We start from the raw sequence: 22,146 nt of genomic DNA, 5'->3' as shown, positions 1-22,146 counted from the left end.
TCTTTGAAACATTTTATGTTCCTGAAAAGAGGAAGAGAGTTTTCTTATCTCTAATGCGGTTTTACTTTTCACTTTCCTACTTGTGAAACAGAAGTTTTTCAGTCTTTGGATGGGAGCCAAAATACAATTTGCCTAGTGGGTGTGGTCTTCCTATGTTCCAGTTGTTTTATACTGTTAGAGCTTTTGTAATTTGTTTTGGGGGAGGGGATTGGGATCAGAAAGCATGAAATAGCTATTTTACAGTTTTTCTATAAATTTGTCAAGGATGGATTGTTCTGATTTTTCTCTTCCCACCCCTTCTTCTCTATAAAGATTTATGATATTCAGACTGGCAACAAGGTGTTGACTCTGTTTAACCCAGATCTTGCTAACAACTACAAGAGGAACTGTGCCACCTTCAATCCTACAGATGATCTTGTCTTAAATGACGGCGTCCTCTGGGATGTCCGCTCCGCACAGGCCATCCACAAGTTCGATAAATTCAACATGAACATCAGTGGCGTTTTCCATCCGAATGGGCTGGAAGTCATCATTAATACTGAGATTGTATCCTTTTCACTTGGTTTCCACCTGATTTGTGGTTTGTGGTATAGAAATAATTTGTTTTCTCTGCCCATAAATCCTTGGTTAGAGGAGCCATACTGGCGGTAGTGGGAGGATGCCTATCCTTTTGGTTGGAGTGTTAAGTCCTGCACATGTTAGTTGGTTAAAAATTCCTGGTGATTTCTTTTTTTTTTTTTTTTGTTAAAGAATTATTTTTATTGGAAAGTCAGATATATAGAGAGAAGAAGAGACAGAGAGAAAGATCATCTGTCTGCTGACTCACTCCCCAAGTGGCCACAATGGCCGGAGCTGTGCTGATCCGAAGCCAGGAGTCAGGAGCTTCTTCTAGGTCTCCCACACGGGTGCAGGGTCCCAAGACTTTGGACTGTCCTCTAGTGCTTTCCAGGCCACAGGCAGGGAGGTGGATGGGAAGTGGGGCTGCTGGGATTAGAACTGGCGCCCAAATGGGATCCTGGTGCATGCAAGGCGAGGACTTTAGCCATTAGGCTACCATGCCAGGTCCTCCGAGTGACTTTCACTAGTGTGTTTCTACATTGGGAAGAATGGCCAGGTGGATTCTTGCCTCCTTATCTCCAGGTGTTGGATTGATCATTCTCTTATCTTTATTTGCTCTATAGAAATCAGTTGCTAGACATCAGAGGGAATTTAAATGCTACTATCAAGGGAAAGGTTGCTCATGAACATTTTTAAAAAAAGTTTTACATGTTTTTTTTGGAAAAATAGAATTATGAAGATAGAGATAGACAGAAAGCCCTTCTGTGCATTAGTTCACTCCCTCTGTGGCCACAACGGCTGGAGCTGAGTTGATCCAAAATGAGGAGCTTCTTCTGGATCTCTTATACTCATGTAGGATCCCAAGACTTGCCTATCCTCCGTTGCTTTCCAGGCCACAAATGGGAGCTGGATGGGGACACCAGCTAGTGGCCATGTGGGATACTGGTGCTTGGGGGTGGAGGATTAACCAGTTGTGCCATCATGGTGGCCTTAATAATCTTTCACCCAGGCCGAACCCCAGCTGCTGTAGGCATTTAGGGAGTGAGCCATTTTAGGGAGATATTTTCCTGTTTCTGTCTCCATTCTCTCTTCCCCCCTCCACCACCTTTCCAAAGAAAAAGTATCAATAACTAGCAGGAGTAAAAACATAGCTTACAATTTCCTTCGTAAATTTATGTAAGAGGTTTTGTGAAAAATAATTTTCCTTGACCACTCTTTCTCCTAGTGGGACCTTCGAACTTTCCATCTTTTACACACTGTTCCTGCTTTGGATCAGTGTCGTGTGGTGTTCAACCATACAGGGACAGTGATGTATGGAGGTAACAGATTTTTTACTTTATCTATACAAATCAGTTGATTTGTTACATCATTTTTTAGAAATATCTTTCACTTGTGAACTTGAAAGCATTTGTAAGTTGTGAACTAAAAAATCTTGTGGCTGCTAGTGATAAAACAGGTGAAATTGTTGATTTAGGGCAGGAGCGGGGAGCCTTTTCTCCCAAGAGCCATTAAGATGTTTTTAAAAATCATTTGTGTGCCATACAAAAGTATCAACTTAAAATAACCTTCTGTAGATCTATTGCATTTTGAGTCCTGCCTGTGGTTGCCTTGGCAGGGGCAGTTTGTATAAACTTACAGGGTACATAAAGCCCATAGCCTGGATGGTGCCCACCTGTGACTTAGGGTGAAGGGCAACTGACTTTCAAGTTCACAAATCTTGTAAAGAAAGAAATTTGATGCAGTGATTTCCTGCATGTATCATTGTAAACATAAACTCTGCATGTCGTCTTAGTATGCAAATATTCAGCTCTGTCACTATCAGGAATTAAATGATAGGTTGAGTGGCTGTGCAAGGGTACCATGAAAGGAAGTAATTACTGGCAGTTTTCTTGTAAGGGAACTCAATGAAGTGTTCATTAGCTGATAACGTTTTTTGCACCTTTGAATAAGGAATAAGGAATATTTCTGATCTTGCATCCCACTCCCTTCTCTCCCAACTAGCTATGTTGCAGGCAGATGATGAAGATGACTTAATGGAAGAAAGGATGAAGAGCCCCTTTGGGTCATCATTCCGAACATTTAATGCAACTGACTACAAACCTATAGGTAAGTGCGAATAGGCAGGCATTGTCCATTTTGTCATGTTTTGGGGTCCATTCAGAGTCTTTTAAATTAAAAGGCCTTTGCATGTACCCTGCTTGGTAGCCTAGTGGCTAAAGCCCTCGCCTTGCAAGCAGCACTGGGATCCCATATGGGTGCCGGTTCATGTCTTGGCATCCCTACTTCCCATCCACCTCCTTGCTTGCAGCCTGGGAAAGCAGTCAAGCACAGCCCAGAGCTTTGGGTCCCTGCACCTGTGTGGGAGTCCTGGAAGAGGCTCTGGACTCCTGACTTTGAATTGGCAGAGCTCTGGCCATTGAGGCTGTTTGGGGAGTGAATCATCAGATAGAAGATCTTCCTCTCTCTCTTCCTCTTTGTCTCTCTGCCTTTCTATTTCAAATAAATAAATCTTTATTAAAAAAAAAAAAGTCCTGCAGAGGCTGTGAACCTTACAGAGAGAAGAGAGATGGAAAGATCCTCCATCTGTTGGTACCCCAGATGGCCACGATAGCCAGAGCCAAGCCTGCCTGAGCCAGGAGACAGGAGGCTATTCCTGGTGTCCCGTGTGGGTTCAGGGGCCCAACATTTGGGCCATTCGTTGCTATTTTCCAAGGTCATTGACAGAGAGCTAGAATCTGAAGTGGAGCTGTTGGTACCCATTTGGGTTGCTGGCATTGCAGGTGGAGGCTTAGTGTACTATGCCACAGCTTCAGTCTCCTTACGATCCTTTGCAGTATATCATGTTAAAATGCCACTTATAGTGCTGGCATTCCCATGTGGACCTCAGTTTGAGTTCAGACTATTCCACTTCTGATTTAGTTCCCTGCTAACGTGCCTTCAAAAGCAGTGCAGAATGGCTCAAGTGTTTGGGCTTCTTTGACCTTGTGGGAAATGCAGAAAAGGCTCAGGGATGGCTGCTGGTTTTGGCTTGGCACAGCTTCACTGGTTGTGGGCATTTGGAGAGTAAAATAGCAGGTGGAGGATCACTCTCCTGTCTCTCTTCTCTCTCTGTAACTTTGCCTTTCAAGTAAGTAAATAAATCTTTAAAGCACACACACACACTAATCCTTTTTATTTATAGAGAGCATTGGCATTTTGATTTGAAGGCAAAGCAGTTATGCAGGTGCTGATGAACAATCCCCTAGCATTCTAGAAGAGGAGCAGGTGGTTTAAAACATTTTTTTAAAAAAAGATTCATTTATTTTGAATAGAAAGGTAGATCAGATTTACAGAGCAAAGAAGATATAGAAAGATCTTCCATCCTATGAGTCATTCCCCAAGAGGCTGCAAGGGCTGGAGCTGAGCTGATTTGAAGCCAGGAGCCAGTATCTTCTTCCATGTCTCCCATGTGGGTGCAGGTTCCCAAGGCTTCAGACCTGCTGTCCCAGGCCACAGGTATTGAGCTGGATGGGAAGTGGAACAGCCGGGACACAAAACTGGTGCCCACCTGGGATACTGGTGCTTGGAAGGGTAGGATTTAGGCACTGAGCCATCATGTCGGGCCCATTTTATTTGAAAGGCAGAGATATTTCCTATCCACTGCCTCACTCTGTAAATGCTGTAACAACCATGGCTGGGACGGGTGGAAACCAGGAGCCAGACTCCCTCCTCGGTCACATTTGGGTAGCAGGCACCCTAGTGCTGGAGTGTCATCTGCTGCCCAGGGTGCACATTGACAGGAAGCTGGATCCGAGTGCAGGCCCTGCGATGAAGGGTGCAGGCATCCCTACTGTGCCCTGCACCTGCCCTGAAGGAAAAGCTGGTTTTAGGGTCTCAGCAACAGCCCTGATCTCACTTTTGCTACATTTTGTTTTCCCAGCGACCATTGATGTGAAACGGAACATCTTTGATTTGTGTACAGACACCAAAGATTGCTATCTTGCCGTCATTGAGGTAAAGAGGGTTGCTGAGGCTCTGTTTTTGTTCTGATGTTCAGGATCATTTTGAAATCACATTGCTGGCATTTTGTTGGATATAGTTCTAAGGTTGCTGCATCCTGATGGTTCTATTGAGAAATGCAGTATAAGAAAAAGAATAAAGGACTCTCCTTTGTGATACCCCTCCCTGTCCAAGCATGTTTGTCCCATGGCTGTCTAAGTTCCAGGCATAATATTTTCAGAGTCTGTGTAGGAGTTTTACATTAATGGAAGTTTGATGCTTGGAGGGTTAAAATAATGGCTGCCAGTCACAGTTGAGGTGTGACTGTGAGCCTTCTGAACACTAATTGATCTCTGTGGCCTGGGTGTTTGGTTGCAGAATCAAGGCAGCATGGATGCTCTGAACATGGACACCGTGTGCAGGCTGTATGAAGTTGGCAGGCAACGGCTGGCTGAGGATGAAGATGAAGAAGAGGACCAGGTCAGTGATTCTTTCCTGCTCAGCAGCATTTCTTTATGAAAGTTGTTGTATTGTTGCTATTGGGGCAGGGGCAGTGGTTAAGGCACACAAATATTGCTGTATTTTGAAACCTGAGTTTTTGGTCACTGAACCTCAGAAGAAAGTGAAATTTTGTTCGTAAAAGATTTTAACTAGTACTGGAAATATCCTATCTGGGACATTTGTACCTCAATTTGCAGCTTACCCACCTCTGATTTTGTTTCAGAGTTACTTATCCCATCCTTGGAACCAGTACCCTTGTAATGGTTTCAGGGTAAGCAGTTCTGTTTTCCAGTGTCAACACAAAGTGCAACAGTCATGCTGCTGAGGGTGTAGATTACAGAACTGGTCTAAAAGTTTCAAAAGTTTTTGAAGTTTTTAAAGTTTTAGAAGTTTTAAAGTTTTGGCTTAGGATTTCTTGATTTTATGGCATATTTCTTTTTCAGAGGAGTAGAATGCAGCTTATAAAAGGATGTAATTTGTGAAAAAATGGAACTAAAAGATCGGTTTATTCTAATGCAAAAAAAATTTTGTACTTTATGCATACAAAGGGGTGTGAAGAGGAGACAAGATCCCTGCTCTAGGCAAGCTGCCTGAGCCAGGGGTGTGTCATTGTGCTGCTTGAAGATTTAGGTGTGGGTTTCAGTGTTTGCTTTATAGATTATGAGCATACAGTTTGTTCCCTAAATAAAATCCTTCTTTGAATACCATGGCACCTGTCTTTCAAAGGTGGCTTAGTACACCTGGCTCAGCAAGCTAATACAAACTCAGCTCAGAAACCCCATGTGCTTGCTTGGCCTTTGTTGTTTTTATGTCTTCCAGATGACCAGTGTGTAGTTTGTTAGAACTCGGAGACGATTCCTAATTCCCAGATGCAGTTTTCTAAGAGTGAGGAAATGAAGCCTGTGTGTGTATGTGTATGTGTGTAATTCTATGGGAATGTTATTTTAGAAGGTCTTTTATTGAAAATGAGGGCCTCAGAAGCGTGATGTTTCATTTACCGTATTTGTCGCAAAGGACAGTTAGGCAACAGTTTGAAACCATTTCATCATAGTTTGCTAGGGGTTTTCTAGTGTAATAGGCTTCTTCCATGCTTTGCAGCTGCAGGGCCTGTGGGTGAGAGGAGCTAACAGTGTTTAAAGCTTATGTGAATTAGGAAGGACACATTTCCAGAGTGATACTTGAGGTCTTTGTGATGTTGATTTTAATATTTTCATGAATGTTGAACTCTTTGACTTGTACATATTGCTGTCTTTCTTGGTAGCAAGTGGTTGAATTCTCCAAATTTTGTATGTTTGCCTTGAGTGCCTTTCTTAATAGTGTCTGTTTCTTTCATTCTTGAATCAGCTGCCTTAGACACAGTACTCCCTTAATGCAGTTTCTCACTTTAGCTGTTATGAAACAAGCTATATCTTTAAATGGATCTAGAAGGTTCAGTTGTGAAGCTACTCGTTTGCACATTATAGTGGTGCTGGCAGTTGTAGACTGTCTCATCCTCTTTGAGTTCAGTTTTCACTGTTGGCTATCGACTCTGTTTCAGCCTTCTTGGATGTCAAATATTGAACTGTAAATCTGCAAATCAGATGTGTTGTAAGATGTTTACCAAGACCAGCATCCCTACCCTCTAAAAGTTGTGTGGTTTACAATGGGTAGCAGTGTCTTGTCTATTCTGAAGACCGTCACCTGAGTCCACGTGATGATTGATGTCTAGTGTGTATCTTTTGGGTGAGGACAGCGGGGAAGCCCAGGCACCCTGGGAAATGAGTGCTGTTCTTTGGGTTGGATTCTTGGCAGCATGGGAATGGTGCAAAGTAAAGGACATTGGAAGACAGGAAGCTGGCTATAAAGGAGCAAGAGGCCACCACAAGAGAAATAAAAATTGTACTTCTCCCATCCTGTCCAGGGAGGATTGGTTCATGGAAGAGATTGATTGCTTGTCCTTGTGTAGTTTTGCTTGACATTCATTTTCAGTGGTTAAAAAGCACGTAGGATGATGGTTAGAACACCTGGACGTCCAATGCAGGAAGGGAGCCTCGAGACTGCTGTGGCATGGACAGCCATGTCGGGGGGGCAGGCTCCACAGGTCCCAGGTAACTCAGTGGCCGAGTTTGTAGAAGAGCTTATAACCTTTCTACCTGAGAATACTCAGAGTCTGGGTTGGTGTACTGCCTGCTTTGCTTTGGATCTCGGCCCGCGTGCTGAGACTGTAGCCCTTACTGGTCATCTGGTCTGTTTAATGAATGCCTCCTGGAGAACTTTCACCTCAAGCCTTTGGTGCTTTGCTTTTGAATTACAGCCATGTTAGGTAGGCTATAACTATATCTAAGTCTTTTTTTTTTTTTTTTTTTTAATTCTTATTGGAAAGGCAGATCAGAGTTATGGGGAGAATCTTCCATCCGCTGATTCACTCCTGGAAATGGTTGCAATGACCGAATCTGAGCTGAACTGATCTGAAGCCAGGAGCTTTCTCCAGGTCTTCCATGTGGGTGCAGGGTCCCAAGGATTTGAGTCATCTGTTCCTGCTTTACCAGGCCACAAGCAAGGAGCTGAATGGGAAGTAGAGTATCCAGGACACAAACTGGTGCCTGTGATGGGAGGATTAGCCAGCTGAGCCATTGCACTGGACCATCTAAGTCTCCTTTGTAACTTTAATTCCCCTGTTCTACGGTCCACCTGAATCTGTTATTAGTTTGCTATATTTACTATTTGTCAGGTAGATCCACACTGCCTCTTCCTGTGCCAGCTTTTTTTTTTTTTTCTTTTTTTTTTTTGCCTTTAACTAATTTCCCTTTATATTTCACTTGATTTTAAAACTAGATACTGATTTTCATACAACTTATTTGCTATTCAGAGTTTGGTCCTAGTCTGGGTATCCACTTGCAGGTCACAGATGTTCCAGGAATGCCAGACGTGGCCTGGGGATGCAGGCACCTGTGCCCCGCATCTTTTCCTTGAATTTGCCTTTTTAGTTTAGCAAAATAAACTGCTGATAGGCATGAGCAGTCAGCTGCCATGTAGTAAAATGGTCCAGTATAAATTGCCTAAATGATAATTTGTTTATTTGAAAAAGATTTATTGAGATACATATACTGTAAAAATAGTTGCATTTTACTCTGTATAATTAAGTGTGGGAATTAACAGAAAGGCATGAACTGTGCCTTATATTGATGAATGAAAACATACACGAGGTATTGGACCAGCTGTAAGAATTGAATCTGGAGGTTGCTAATCTTCTGTGTTTGAGGAAAGTACAGATAAGCCTATTACCTCTCAAAATTTGTATGATCACTTAGAAGTTTGGTACATGTATTTGTAAAAATTCAGTTAATTTTGAGGTTAATTTTTAGGAAAATTATAAAACCAAAGTTTAGTAGTTGATCATTGGTCCTAGAGTTTGAATAGCTAATACAATTCAGTTATTTATAGTGACCTTAAACTTAAAAATCTCAAGGGAATAATGCTGTCTTTTCTCCACTCCACTTTGGAATCTGGGACACACTGTGTGCTGTGCTGCCTGTGTGCTCGCCACTGCCCAGAAGCGGATGGTAAGGGTCTTCCTATTCCTCACACACCCCTGCCTGCCCAACCAAAGCTGAATGGGACGGTTTTGAGGGGCTTTGCTCACCCCACTCCCCCATCCCACCCCACTTCACCATGAAAATGTGCAGGAGTCAGTTCTTCCAGTGAAAAGAAAAATAAGAAAAATACAAGCATTTTTTTGATCCTGAAATGAACCTAAAGCTATTAGGACAGTTAAAGCCAGAGCCTGGAACTGATAAAAGTAGGAATTTAAATTGAGTAGAATGTGATATTTTGAAGTGTCGAGGCAGTACAATCAGGTTTGATTTATTATTTTATAAGGTGCCTTAATTTTTAGAGAAAATTTAAAAATGGATTTGAGTGGTAATGGAGGGCAGTGGAAATACCTGGATTTGTCTTTATGGTTGTGTCACTGGGAGCCTCTGGACATACAGTGTATCACTACAGGCAAGTGGGACTTTAGAACTGCATGGTGTCCGCTGTCATGTGTAGTCGTTCTTCATGAGGGGCACATTTTGCAGTTCCTAGGGAAATCTTCCTTCCAGAATCTACCTGTGTAAAATGTCATTTGGAAATTTTGGTTCCATCATCCTGGACCTTGGGGAACTGGTTTAGGCACATGTATTTTGGAAAATTTTTTTCAGCCGATTGTGGTAGTCACAACAACCCTAAGAGTCGGTCTCATTTGACAGGGGATGTTGAGGCTCAGAGGGTGTGGCATTTGACAGATATTCAGTAATGGATCGCTATCTTCTGTAGTTCTACAATGTGGGGAGTTGTATGGGGACTGATGGGGAGGGCTGAGATCACAGACTGGAAAGCGTGCCTGGAGGCTGGCAGGAGAGGGGAAGCAGAAGAGAGCGGGGGAGGGCGGAACCCCAGACTTGGGAAAAGTGGAAATTAACTGGGAGTGAAAGTGAGAGAAGTGAAATATATGCTTGAGATGTTAGCCTGGTAACAGAAAAATGTGGAAAAGGTGGTAGGCTTAGAGTTGCTTTTAATTCATTTTGGAATGATGTGGTTTTTAAGTTTCTGTTAGCAGAATTGGCTACTGAGGGCTCGTGTTTTGTGAATCGCAGGATATGTGAAGGCCTAAAGTCGGGGGAGTTAGCAGAGACCAATTAATCATCAGGTCAGCTGTGTCATTTGGAGGCTAGCGTTGGTTGGTGCTGGCCACTGCAGAGAAGCCCAGATTCTGTTCAGGTCTTGGAAGTCTTATTTATTTTAAAGATTTTATTTATTATTATTGGAAAGTCATATATACAAAGAGGAAAGATCTTGCATCCACTGATTCACTCCCCAGTGGCCGCAATGGCCGGAACTGAGCCAATCCAAAGCCGGGAGCCAAAAGCTGCTTGTGTCTCCCATGTGGGTGCCGGGTCCCAAGGCTTTAGGTCATCCTTGACTGCTTTCCCACACCACAAGTAGGGATTGGGATGGGAAGAGGGGTGGCAGGGATTAGAACTGGTACCCATACAGCATCCCAGTGCTGTGTGCAAGGTGAGGACTTTATGGCCACTAGGCAACTGTGCTGGGCCCAGGTCTTGGCGTTCTTTTAAGGAGGGTTTCAGTAGTGGCAACCACTACAAGCATTTGTTGAAAACTTTATATATGCCAGGTGCTTTCCAAAGAGCTTATTATATACACAAACATAGATTTTCAGTCCCAACAGCACTTTGTTATCGTCATAGAGTTAGGTTCACTGGTGACATCTGGGTCCGAGTACAGACATCTCCTGCTGTTGGAGGTGAGAGCTGAAGCCAGATTGTCGAGTGCTAGAGGAAAAGAAACAGCTGAGTGAGTTGGGGCAGCTGAGTGTGTGGAGGCCAGGACAGGTGCAGACCATTTCTTTTAAGAGAACAGTATTTCTAGATCCAAGACACTAAATTAACTGTTGGTGGACTTGAGTTAGGACTCGAACAAGTTTTTTGTTTTTTTTTTTTACTTCTTGGGTCCACTCACTATTGGATGGTTTTTCTTAGGAAGGGAAGATGGAACTCCTGCTGCCATTCAGGTTGTTGGTCAGCAGAAGGTGCCTCTGAAAGTTCTCTCAGAGTCAAGCACAGAATGAAATTTTACCACAGGAAATTGGATAGGTATATAAGCCTGTGCTGCAAGACTCTGATTGCTGATTGAAAATTTAAGGCATTAGCTTATTACCACACTCATGTGTAACTGAAATCCATGGAAAAGCCAGTATTGTGAAACAGAGACAGTGGAACAAAGGGTCCTAGCTGAGGCTCCAGTGCAGATGGAGTTCTCCTTCCTGCTCCCTGCCCCCATGTGATGCCCTCATGCAAATGAACACCTTTTTGCTCTGTTGCAGGGTGCAGGGTTGTTTGTCGCCTCCTGGAAACATTGGAACTGTCTAGTTCAAAGTTTAGGTCTGGTTTGACCTGTTTTCTAGTACTGCTCTTGACTTAGAAGGTTTCTTTACTTTTCCCCCCATTTCTCCTGAATCAGCTGAGCTTGGTTTTTAGAACAGTCTCCTTAGGTTTGTTAGACAGCCACTGTATCTGAACAGTTTGATCTACCTTTAAAAGTTGTGCTATCTTTGATAGAATTGTTCTGTCCCATAAAGGCTTACAAGACACGGGGCTGAGGACACTCTGCTATACCTATTCTAAAAACTAATTTGTTTTAAAGGCTGATACACTGTTAACTTCTGACTGACTGCTGGTTCACTCCCCAAATTCCTGAAATGGCCAGGAATGGGCCAGGCAGAATCCAGGAGCTAAGAATTCAGTTTGGGTTTCCCATGGGTAACTGAAGAAACACTTGAGCTGTCATCTGCTAACTCCCATTAGCAGGAAGTGGAGAATGGGTGTGGAGCCCAGGAGTGGATGTCTAGGTGGTGTCTTAGCTGCTACATCAAATGCCTGTACCTATTATATTTATTTTAAATTGTGATCCCTAGTTAATAGATTAGAGGTAATTTTGTTCAAGGCCAACATGCAGTTTTTTATTCCTGGAGAAAAGGCCAAAATTATAATTTGGTCAACATTTTGAACACTATTTTTCGTGGAATTTGTTCCTCCCCTTCTTTCCTGGTTACTAGAATGAGCTGACGTAAGGGCCATGGTGTGTCTGTATCTCGGTTTATTGTTGCTGCTTCTGGGCATTCTGTGCACCTCTGGAGGCCATGGCTTTGGACTAATTGAAGACCTTTATGTGTTTTTGCACAGTTAGTGATCTGGTATGGACAAACACACGCTTGTTAGGATTGCGGAATATTTAGAGGGGCCAGCTTTTTACAAATAACTGCCAGAACTGTAGGAAAGGCTCCATTGGATCAAGCAGGCCATCCAGAGTCTTTGTGGGTTCCAGAAGTATCCATCTCTAACACAGAGCTGCTCTGCTGGGAGTGGGGGCTGGGCACACAGTTGTTGGCCCTTTAAGTGACTGGAAGGCAGTAGCATCTTCAAATGAAAAATAGAAAAGCTTTAAATCTGTTGTTTTGTCCCAGCATTTATCAGGCTGATGTATTAAATGTATTTTTATTACTGCAGGGGTTAGAATGCTTGGTTACTGGCCAGAATGACAGCTTATGTTTGGGAAGATGAATGTGTGGATGTTGGTTGCACTTGTGTGGGAATGTCTTGTCTTTCTTACTGTGGGAGAGCTGTTGGTGTCCTCCTTCCTTCAAAGAGGAAACAATTTGGATTCTAATGTAAAGATGCAATCTGTGACAGATGTCCGAATGTATTTCCCAAAGCTGAGTGGCTAAGTAGCTTCCTGCCTCAGGGAAATTCTAAGGATAGCGTGATGGGCTGTCTCTGGCATTTTCCAGTGTACTTGCTGTGTCTGTCAGTGAGCTCGTTACAAATCTTGCTGCAGTATCCAGATCAGCAGATATGTGAGATAGCACCGGCAGTGGTTTGTCCACATTGTGGTTAGAGAATCCAGGACAGGTGCTTTAGGAGCATGGGAGCGGACACCCCAGCAGCAGAGTTCTTCCTCTAACTTGTAAAGCTTTGCCTCTGAGACTAAGGGAAGTGGTGTGTCCTAGCACATCAGCTGGCTTTGCTAGTTGTAGCTGATGCAGGAAAGGAGCTCCCTGGGGCTCCGAAGATGGATGGCAGAGTTCTGTGGGGTGAATTGTTTGTTTCCTTGGGTGACGAGGGCTGCGTCAGTGATGCCTCTGGGGAATGACCAGTGATTCTTGTAGGAAAGGTACTTCAAGTGCCAAGGGACGCAACTGGCAGATGCAGTGTGTGCTATCGGTCAACACCCTCTCTGCTGACAGTGTCTGTCCCTTTGGGCAGCACTCACCACGTGGCCCATGAGTTAGTCCTCTGTGTTTGCCCTAATGGAACTACTGCCCTTTTACCAGGAAGAGGAAGAACAGGAGGAAGAAGATGATGATGAAGATGATGATGACACTGATGATCTGGATGAGCTTGACACAGATCAGCTGCTGGAGGCAGAGCTGGAGGAAGATGACAACAACGAAAATGCAGGCGAGGATGGAGACAACGACTTCTCTCCCTCTGATGAGGAGCTGGCAAACCTCCTGGAGGAGGGAGAGGATGGCGAGGATGAAGACTCGGATGCAGACGAAGAAGTGGAACTGATCCTGGGGGACAGTAAGTATGAGGCAGGGTTTAGACTGAGTGTTGGCATTCAGAGCAGGGTCCTTTCTTTGTGCCAGGCCTCCATGCTGTGTAACTGTTGCTTCACTCTGGCCCCTTTGGGGAAGCACTTTCCCATCTCTGGTACCCTGTTCTCCCCTTGAACTATATGTAGCCAAACCAAGTCACTAGTGCCTCTTACCTTTCAAGCAGGGTTCAGCCAGACAGTAAATATTTCTTGCCTGCTGCTGTAATTAGAAACAGCATGTAAATGAAATCATTGCGGTTGTGCACTAATGAAAGTGACTTCCAAAATTAAGTGATGGCTGTGCAGTTTGTTAGCCAGTTTGGAGGATCAACCCTTGGGTAAAAGCATCGCTCTCCCCCTTGGGGGTCGAGCTGGGATCAAAAGCAATTCCTGGGGTGCTGCTATTCTGAAGTTAGGGTGGCCTACAGGCCCTCCTCTGAGCAGCCCCTGCCTCTTACCTATCCCTCTGCATGGCCAGGACAGATGCAGTTCTCCTTGGCTTCTGCTCACCTGCTTTTCCTGAATCATGAACAAGCTTGAGTTTACAATTTTCCACAAGAACAGGGCAAACCAGCACATGGTTCTCGGGGGCCAGCACTGTAGCGCTCCCCGAGATGGATCACTGCCTCCAAAGTCTCCATTCTTACATATCAAACCACTGTGTTGGGCCTACAAAATAACTGTGTCCTATAGTAGAGTCCTCCTCGGGCAGGGGTAATGCCAGAGACTTCATTTCTCTCACTAGAATATTGTTTCTTTACTTTGGGTGTATTTGTGATGTGAAACATGACAGCTGATGAGCATTTCAGCATGGGCTGTAGGCTGTGGAGAGATGCAGAGCTGGAACCTGCACTGTGCACTCGTCCTTTTCCTGGGCCTCATAGGAGCCTGAGCAGCTCTCAGTGTGCCTCCAGGAGTCCTCTGGAGCAGTAGCTCTTAACCTTTTTGGGGTGGTTGTGTGCTTGCTGGACCTGATGAGAAGGCTAAAACTACAGAAATCCACACGTGTGGGTCCCATAGGGACCTACTGCCTGACTCCAGATGCAGAGCCTGGTCCAGAGCCCGATGGCTACTTGCCTATGGAGGAGTGGCCTGTGATCCTCACGATGCTGTCCTTGACAGTCTATTAGCATGCTGTAGTCTTTGTCGTGCTCTCTGTGGCTCATAGTAGGCAGTTCTGGCACGGATGGCTCACAGTGTGTGGGCACAGAGGGATGTTTTTCAGATGTCTGCCTGCCACACAAGGAAGTGCGTTAGGTGGGTTTTGTGACTCCTTCAACATGAGCAGGCACTTGCTGCCTGTGGAGATGCAGGAGCACTTGCTCCCTCAGGGACTTGGTGCATCACTGCTGTGCTGGTCCTGTTCACTTCAGGGCTGGCCCTGACAGTGTGTGTACTGGAGACAGGTTTGGGAAGATGCAGGTCTTCCTTAGTGCTCAAGCACTGGCACTCTCAGGACCTGGGATGGCTGAGGAAGGGACTCTTTGCAACCAGCAGGCGCTTCTGCCCCTTGAGAACCTCAGAGCAGTGGGTCTGTCTCCTTGCCTAGGGACCTTGTGAAAATGTCTTCTTAGCTAATCATGGTGGGAACAGAGACCTGCCTGCCTTTTTCCTTTGCTTAGCAACTGTTAATCTTTTATCAGCCAGATCACCTATTTTTCTGATTGTGGTCAGCAAGCACACTGCTAGATCCCGAGCTGATGTTGCTGCAGACTTGCTGGCTCCACCCCGAGATTTCCTCCTGCACAATAGTCAAAAATGAGAGATGAGCCCTAGGCTGGCTGGCTCAGCCTCCCTGTGGTCTTCTGCGGTATGGTGACAGGAGCTGGCTAAGGAGTTTCAGAAAGATTTCTCCTGCTTGATTGAACCTACTGGTACTTTTTGTTTTGTTTTGTTTTTGGTGGTGCCTTGAGGTCAGATGCCCTGAAGAATCTCAGAGACCAAGTGTACTGTAGGCTCCTTTACTGCTCACCTTGACTCTGCCCCTTGAAAGCCATTTAAAATGTCACGGTGGCAACTTCAGAGCATGCCCACTTGTCCTTTGGGCCAGCACTTCCTGGCAGAGCCCCCAACGCTGAAGACCATGTGGCCAGCCCTTCCAAAAGTAAGACAGCAGGAGGTCCCAGGGGTGTGATCACTGTTGCCAACAACAGGTGTGTATTCTCTAGAGCCAGCTCCAAGGAGTTAATTGCCCTGTTTTCTTCTTTCTCAAAACTTACAATTAACATTAACTCTGTCCAGGCCTAAGTGGATGTGAATGCAGTGCTTGCTTCCTGAAAGTGTCACCTATACTCTTTCTCCCCTTGCAGCTGACAGCTCTGACAACTCCGATCTGGAAGATGACATCATCTTATCTCTGAACGAGTGAGGAGCAAGCTCCACTTGGAAGATGTTGGCAGGCGAGAGACTGAGTTAAATGAATTCAGAATACGTTCCCTTCCCCTTCTCACGGGGCTGTCTCTGAAGGAACTGTAGGCCCTGCCTTCCAGGGGCCATGGGTCAGAGGCTGCCTGGAATGTGTGGGGCCTTCCAGAAACAACCGTGAGAGACAGCAGAGATTAGGCCCTACTCTGTCTGCTTCCCTCCTGTCCTAGGATGGACAGCTTTCCTCAAGGGGAAAAAAAAAAACAACAAAAACATGTCTCTGGGGTATTTCACAATATATTTTCTTTGTATAACGTTCTTTAAAGAACAAAAAATAGTTTTTTACAAAACTTAAAAATGAAGAAAAAAAAAACCAACAAGCATTTATAACCGAGGGTGTGAACTTATATCCAGCAGGTCTCTTATCCCTGGCACTTCATTTTCTTTGGAAGAAGAGTCTAAAGAACAATCTAGAGGCATTTTTACATACATATTTAAATGAAAAGGAAAATCGTGGTTTCTTAAATTGATAAGGATTAAGAATATTTTATTATAAATATAATATATGATTTTTAAACCTGTTTTGTTGCCTCATGCAGTCATAGTAATTTGTTTTCCTTTGTGCCAGAGCGGGGGAGGGTGACACTGCTTGTCGGCCAAATCGGGGCCGCATTGCCCGTGTCATGGGGGCAGCACTGACAAGTGGATGCTAGTTTTGTGGATTTGAAGTAACTTAGGATATAAGTTCACTCCCTCTATATTTTTTCTTTGTGATTCAGTTTTTCAAGAATCTTGTTTTCTTCCCTTTCTCCCCAATGTGGAAATTACAAATCAAAGGCCTTTTTCTTTAATGTAAAGTGTATTTATTTAAAAAAAAAATACAAAATAAACTACAAGTCTGTCTTTGTTCATGGCCTTTCCCGGGTATCTAGCCCCAGAGGGAACGTGTCCCAGTCTGGCCCCCAAAAGGCTCCTGGCTGGTGCTGAGGGGAACATGCCCTTGGACAGCACCCCCCCTGTGCTACCTCTTTCCCGGGCAGCTAAGGGGACAGCAGGGACTTGGTCAGGCCAGTTTGCAGGAAGCTGCTGTGGCATGCCCTATGAATACTGCCTGACAGAGCAAGCAGCTCACCCCAGCCCTTGTCCTCTCTCCCCCCAAAAAAGGGTAAGATCTTCCTCTCTCTCTTCCTTGGATTTTGCCCAAATAAGTTTCCTGGCTGCTGTTAGGTAGGGCGTGGATACACTGGGTAGCAAGCAGCCTAGGGTGGCCTGCTGGGTTCAGGAACCTGTGAGGCCCTCATGCCTGGAGTGCCCCCAGGCCACCAATTCCTTGTCCTCTGCTGAGCAGAGGCCTCAGCTGACAGGCTGACAGCTGGCCCGTAGAAGCAGAACTAGCACTGCCACCTGTGGGGAGCCAGGAGCCTCTAGGGCTGCAGCTCTGGGACAAGACAGGAAAGCAGAGTCCCTCACTGCCTTGATGACGCCCTCAGGGAAGTGGGGGAGGCTCTGGAGCCCCAGCCAGCCTGTCACTCCAGGGAGTGACCCCAGGGGTGGGAACCTGACACCTGCAGTGAAGTTTTCTTCCTGGACCAAAGTCCCAAAGCAACCAAGGCCCCCACCACCTGACCTACCTTCACTAGCGCTGGCCAGGGCCTTCCTGAGGTCACACAACCTGCCGTGTCCCTAAGAACCAAAGGAAGGAAGTGGCTGAGAAGGGAGGACAAAGACTTCACGGTAGGATGTGGCTGTAAACCAAAACTCACATTCTTTTGGGGGACACAGTGATGACTAAAGGATCCTCCCCTTTCCCAGGTGCACTGATCTAGGAAAGCAGAGATGCATCCCCTGGTCCTGATCCTGACAGACAGCTGTGTCTGCAGAACCTGCCAGTGTGCCAACAAGATGAGGCCCACTTGCTTCTGGCAACACCAGAGCTTGAATGGTGCAGTTGTGTCCTGTGGTGCCTGACTGACCTGGACACCTGGAGCTGTCACACGGAGAAAAAAATCCTGTTCAACACTTCCCACGGAAGTTTCCTTTGGGATGTTTGTGGTCCTGTGGGTGCCAGCTGCAGCTCTGTGCTGCTTCCCCGGAAACCCCTTGCCTCAGCTCTGGTGGACAGCTAGGGTCTGTGTGGGCAGGCATGTCCTCCACGCCAGCCTCCGCCCTGCCTCATGCCTGGGGTAGTGGGCTGGACCCAGAGGGGGGGATGGTATGACCAGCAGATCTGGGAGTTCCTGGCCATCTTGGGGCTCACTGCTCCTCCCACAGCTTTGGTCTCAGTCCTAACAACCATCCATCCCCTTGAGGGCACCAAGATGCCACTCCAAACCCTGAAGGGCATGTGGGCATGTGCTGTGGTGACCATGGCTCTGGTCTTCCCCCAGTCCTGACTGCACCACCTTATTAGACCAGAGACAGGAGTCGCAGACCTGTAGGCCGCCTTTCTTCCCAACCATTGGATGCCTTCACCTCCTTTACCTCCCTTGCCTGGCTTGAATGGCTTCCAGCTGTCCTCTGCCAACATCTTAGCTACTGTGACCTTGTTTGTCCGCCCCCCTCCGAGAAGTACCTTTTTCCTCAGTGGTCCCCACCTTCTCAGCACCGGGGCAAGAGGTCCAGGCACAGCTGCTCCACTGCACCTGGGAAAGAGGAAACCACTTCAGATACCAAGGGCATTGCCCTCGCCCACTGCACTTGCTTATGAGCACCTCTGGCCAGGGCTCGATGCAACGGCACAGGCGCTCACTGTTAACACGCTGGAAGTCACAACCAACAGTCAAGTCCAAGAATTAACCATTGAGGCTATTCCTGGGCCGAGTGGGTGGCTGGACAGGTCAGTGGCCCTGGGACCACTTGGCATGCTTGTACCGCCCCTCCCCCATTGGCAAACTGGCCACAGGACTGGGCACACTGTCCAGCAGCCGCAGCTGAAACTGGCGGACACACAGTTTGGGGCAGGTGGGAAGAGCAAAGCCCCAAACTGCGGGTCGCTGTTGGTCAGCAGGGCGGCTTGCTGCTTGCATTTGCTTGGGCTCTACTCACGCCAGTGCAGCCGGGTTCCAAGCCCAGCTGTGAGGCCTGCGACACGCGTGAGGGTCCCGACAGCCCTGCGAGCCGAGAGCCGCCGCCGGGCCGGGCCGGGCCGCGCTTCTGCAGGTGGTGGAGCTGGAGGATGGCGTGGGGCATTTGTGTGCATGCACTGGGGAGTCGTCCACTCTTTAAGAGAAAACTTGATTAAACCAGGACTCGGAACAGGATTAAAAATTGATCCTCTGACAAAGGCTTTACTGACAACTTTCCATACAGTCAAAAAATTAAAAAAAAAAATACAGAACACAGCAGACAGTATCTCATACACTAGAAATCAACATAACCGAGTCCCTTCTCATTGTTGTAAAAAAAAAAAAATCCTCAAAAAGCTAAGAACTTAGTTTTAGTGGGGGACAGGACTTTGATCCCCACCAAATAAAATAACCCAGCAGGGAGGGTCAAACCAAGAGGCCCCGGGCGCCCTACGCGCTGTCTCGGACGATCACGATCACCATGTGCTCCTCCTCCAGCCGGCCCAGGGTCCGCAGGGCGGACTGCAGGTACTGCTGGGAGAAGGCGCAGGGCGGGAAGGCGTAGAGCATGCCCGTGCTGTCTCTGCCCTTGGACCCCCCCACCGGCAGGCTGATCACACCCGCCGCCTGCTTCTGTTTCAGGTAGGAGACCAGGTTCCTGAGCAGGCGCCTCTGCAGGCCGGGCTCCACCGCGGGCGCGCCCTCCGGGCCGGGCCCAGCGGCGGCCTGCGTGGCCAGGAGCACCGCATAGCCGTTGGGGCTCCCCTGCTTGATGCGCCGGGTCACCTCGTCCAGCTTGGGCTGGTCCAGCCGCAGGCGCTGGGCGATCTTCAGCTGGGTCAGCTTGCTGCCCGAGGTGTGGTCTTTGAGGAGCCCGCTGAGGACGCCCTGGTCCCCCTCCAGGATGTGCATAGATGTTGGGAAGCAGCTGTTTTTCAACACCAGAAGCCCGTTCCACCCGAGCTGCAACGTCTGCGCGTACTCGGCGAGTGTCTTCAGCTTTTTGGTCTCGGGTTTTGGCTCTTCCGGAGCCTTGGGCTCGGCCTCGGTGGTCCGGTGGTTGCGCTCGCTCTCCCTGGCCTTCTTCCCGTGGCCAGAGTCGGCGGGCTCGTGGTGGTGGTGATGGTGGTGGCCCCGCTCCTCCGCCCCGTGCCGGCTGTTGCTCAGGGCGCTGCCCCCGGCCTCCTTGCTCCCTTCCCCGGAGTGGTTCTCCTTGCGACTGCGCTCCGGGGTCCGCTCCGAGGGCTGCCCGCCCCCCTTGGTCCTGCTCCGCTCCTCGTACGGGGAGTGGGCGGCCCGTCCGCGCTCACTGGAAAGGCTCCGCCGCTTCCGCCGCTCGTCCCAGGCCTTGGCCGCCCCGCGCTCCCCGTCGCCGCCCCAGCGCTCGCCGCTGCGACTGCGCACGGCGCGGCCATAGCCCTCCAGGCTGTTCCTGCGCTCCGAGCCCTTCCCGGCGCCCGGGCTGCCCCAATCCCCCTCCAGGAAGGCCCGGTCCCGGTCCGAGTACAGCAGGTGCGGAGGGGTCCGGTCCCGCACCCGAAGGTCCGCGTCCAGGTTCCGGTGACGCGCGTATCCGTCGGCGAGCAGCTCGTAATGCACGGGGAGCGGCGGGGGCTGGTACTGCGGCGGGTACCGCGTCTCCTCCGCTTTGGCAAAATCCACCCGCAGCCTGCGGTCCGGGCCCCCCAGCGGGAAGCCCCGCATCTTGGCACAGGCGGCCTGCGCCGCGTCCAAGCTCTCGTACTGGATGTAGGCGAAGCTGTCGCCTTTGACGTGGTCGATGGTGCGGATGCTCCCGAAGCGGTCGAACTCCCGGGCCAGGGCGGCCAGCGAGGTGTTGGGTCCCAGGCCGCCCACCCAGAGGCGGGTGGTGGGGTTGGCTTTGCCGTAGCCGATCTTGATGGGGTTGCGGCCGATGACCCGGCCGGACATGGCCACCTTGGCCCTGTGCGCCATGTCGAGGTTCTGGAACTTGAGGAAGGCGTAGGCGCCGCCCTGGCCCCGCGCCGGCCGCTTGATGACCACCTCCTCGATCATGCCGTACTTCTCGAAGGCGCGGCGCAGCTCCACCTCCGACACGCTGTGGTCCAGGTTCCCGATGAAGAGGTTGCGCGTGGCCCGCTGGTCGTCCTCGGGCATCAGCTCCTCCTCGCACGCGGCCGGGTGGCCGTAGGGGCGCCCGCGCTCGTCGTAGAGCCCGTAGTAGTCGAGCGCGCGCTCCCGGGACAGCCCCGCGGCGGCGAGGGCGGCCGCATCCAGCGCGAAGGCGGCGGCGGCGGCGGCGGCGTGCCGGGCGCGGGGCTCCCGCAGGGGCGCGGCGGCCACGGGGGACAGCGAGCGCTGCTTGTACGGGTAGCCTCCGTGCAGCGGCAGGTAGCCGAGCGGGTCGGCGGGCGCCGGCGGCCCCGGGGGCGGCGTGGAGGCGGCGGCGCTGCTGCTGCTGCCCCTCCGGCTGCTCCCGCCGCCGCCGCCGCCGCCGCGCAGGTACACCGGCTCCACCTTGAGCGGCCGGTCGTAGAGCAGCAGCTGGCGGGCCAGGGCGTGCTGGCGGGCCTCGCGCGCGTCCTGCGGGTGTCGGAAGTTCACGTAGGCCACGCGGCCGAGCTCCGGCGTGTGCGACAGGCGCAGGCTGATCTCGCCGAAGCGCTTGAACTGGTGGAAGAGCCGATCCTCCAGGTGCTCGGCGGGCAGCGCGGGGCTCAGGCTGCTGATGAGCAGCGTCTTGTACTCGGGCGCGCCGGCCGACGAGCCGGGCGCTGCGGGCTCGGCCCCGGGCGGCGGCGGCGGGGGAGGCGGCGGCGGCAGCGGAGACGCGCGGGGCGACGCGCCCGGGTCCCCCGAGGCCTTGCCGCCGCGCCCCCCGCCGCCGGCGCCCGAGGAGCGGCCGCTGCCCGCGCGGTGGTTCGCGTCTCCGGCGCCGCGGCCGTCGCGGTGTCCGCCCCCGCTGCTGCCGCGGGGCTTGTCGCGGGGCCGCGCGGGGCCCGGGTGCTTGGCGCCGCCGCCGCCGCCGGAGGCCTTGTGCGCCGCCCGCCGCCCGCCCGCCTCGACTTCCCGTTCGCGCTCCCGCGGTCGCTTGGCCGACGACGAGGAGCCGCGTCCGCTCGGGCTCGAGTCGCGTTCGCTCTGCCGCTTCATGGCGCCGGCGCGGCGGGCGGGCGGGCGGGCGGGCCGCGGGCTCCTCACTCGGACGACGGCGGCGGCGGCGGCAGCGGAAGCCCAGGAGGCAGCGCCCCCGGCGCCGCCATCTTGGACAAAAGGAATCGGGGCGGGGCGGCGCCCAGGTGCCGGCGCTGCGTTATTTAGGTGCGTCGGCGTCGTCACGTGACCGAGGCAGGCGGGGCGAGGGCTGCGTGGTGGGCATGCGTCATCCGCGTGCGCCGCCCCGCACTCACGTGACCCTGGGCCGGCCTCCGTGCGCGAGCAGCGCCACCTCGTGGCCGCCGCGTCTCCGGGAACCTCGCGCTGCCCGACTCCCGGGAGAGCGCCGGGATCCCGGGTCCGGATAGCTGCTGCCTGCGCTGCTGCAGTAGGAGCATCGGTGTCC

General features: G+C 50.0%; 2 protein-coding genes across 7 annotated transcripts in view; one reads left to right on the top strand and one right to left on the bottom strand.

Annotated features, from left to right (window-relative positions):
* The window catches only part of DCAF1 (DDB1 and CUL4 associated factor 1), a 66,372-nt gene extending 49,929 nt beyond the window's left edge, over positions 1-16,443 (top strand). For 2 of the 4 annotated variants that reach the window (XM_040994549.1, XM_040994552.1), the window contains 8 exons: positions 313-546; positions 1,784-1,877; positions 2,560-2,664; positions 4,478-4,551; positions 4,915-5,016; positions 8,571-8,579; positions 12,908-13,160; positions 15,483-16,443. In XM_040994549.1, coding sequence (XP_040850483.1) covers positions 313-546; positions 1,784-1,877; positions 2,560-2,664; positions 4,478-4,551; positions 4,915-5,016; positions 8,571-8,579; positions 12,908-13,160; positions 15,483-15,541 — 930 coding nt within the window. In that variant the 3' untranslated portion in view covers positions 15,542-16,443. The remainder of the gene's footprint in view (positions 1-312; positions 547-1,783; positions 1,878-2,559; positions 2,665-4,477; positions 4,552-4,914; positions 5,017-8,570; positions 8,580-12,907; positions 13,161-15,482) is intronic. The other 2 variants (XM_040994551.1, XM_040994550.1) reach the window with 1 other exon arrangement.
* Positions 16,444-17,180: 737 nt separating this feature from the next.
* Positions 17,181-21,820, bottom strand: RBM15B (RNA binding motif protein 15B). Of its 3 annotated transcripts, XM_040994555.1 has the most exons (3): positions 18,583-21,820; positions 18,132-18,179; positions 17,181-17,220 (listed from the first exon to the last, which is right to left on the bottom strand). In XM_040994555.1, the coding sequence occupies exon 1, from the start codon at positions 21,735-21,737 to the stop codon at positions 19,053-19,055; it is 2,685 nt and encodes an 894-aa protein (XP_040850489.1). In that variant the 5' UTR covers positions 21,738-21,820; the 3' UTR covers positions 17,181-17,220; positions 18,132-18,179; positions 18,583-19,052. The 3 variants fall into 3 exon arrangements, with proteins under 3 accessions (XP_040850489.1, XP_040850487.1, XP_040850488.1); XM_040994553.1 differs by lacking the exon at positions 17,181-17,220 and having other exon boundaries at positions 18,117-18,179; XM_040994554.1 differs by lacking the exon at positions 17,181-17,220 and having other exon boundaries at positions 18,117-18,173.
* Between the last annotated feature and the right edge of the window lie 326 nt (positions 21,821-22,146).

This window comes from Ochotona curzoniae, unplaced genomic scaffold (genome assembly GCF_017591425.1).
Source record: "Ochotona curzoniae isolate NIBS_2020 unplaced genomic scaffold, NIBS_Ocur_1.0 contig_908, whole genome shotgun sequence".
In the NCBI taxonomy this organism is placed as follows: domain Eukaryota; kingdom Metazoa; phylum Chordata; class Mammalia; order Lagomorpha; family Ochotonidae; genus Ochotona; species Ochotona curzoniae.
This window is presented reverse-complemented; position numbering and strand designations above follow the sequence as displayed.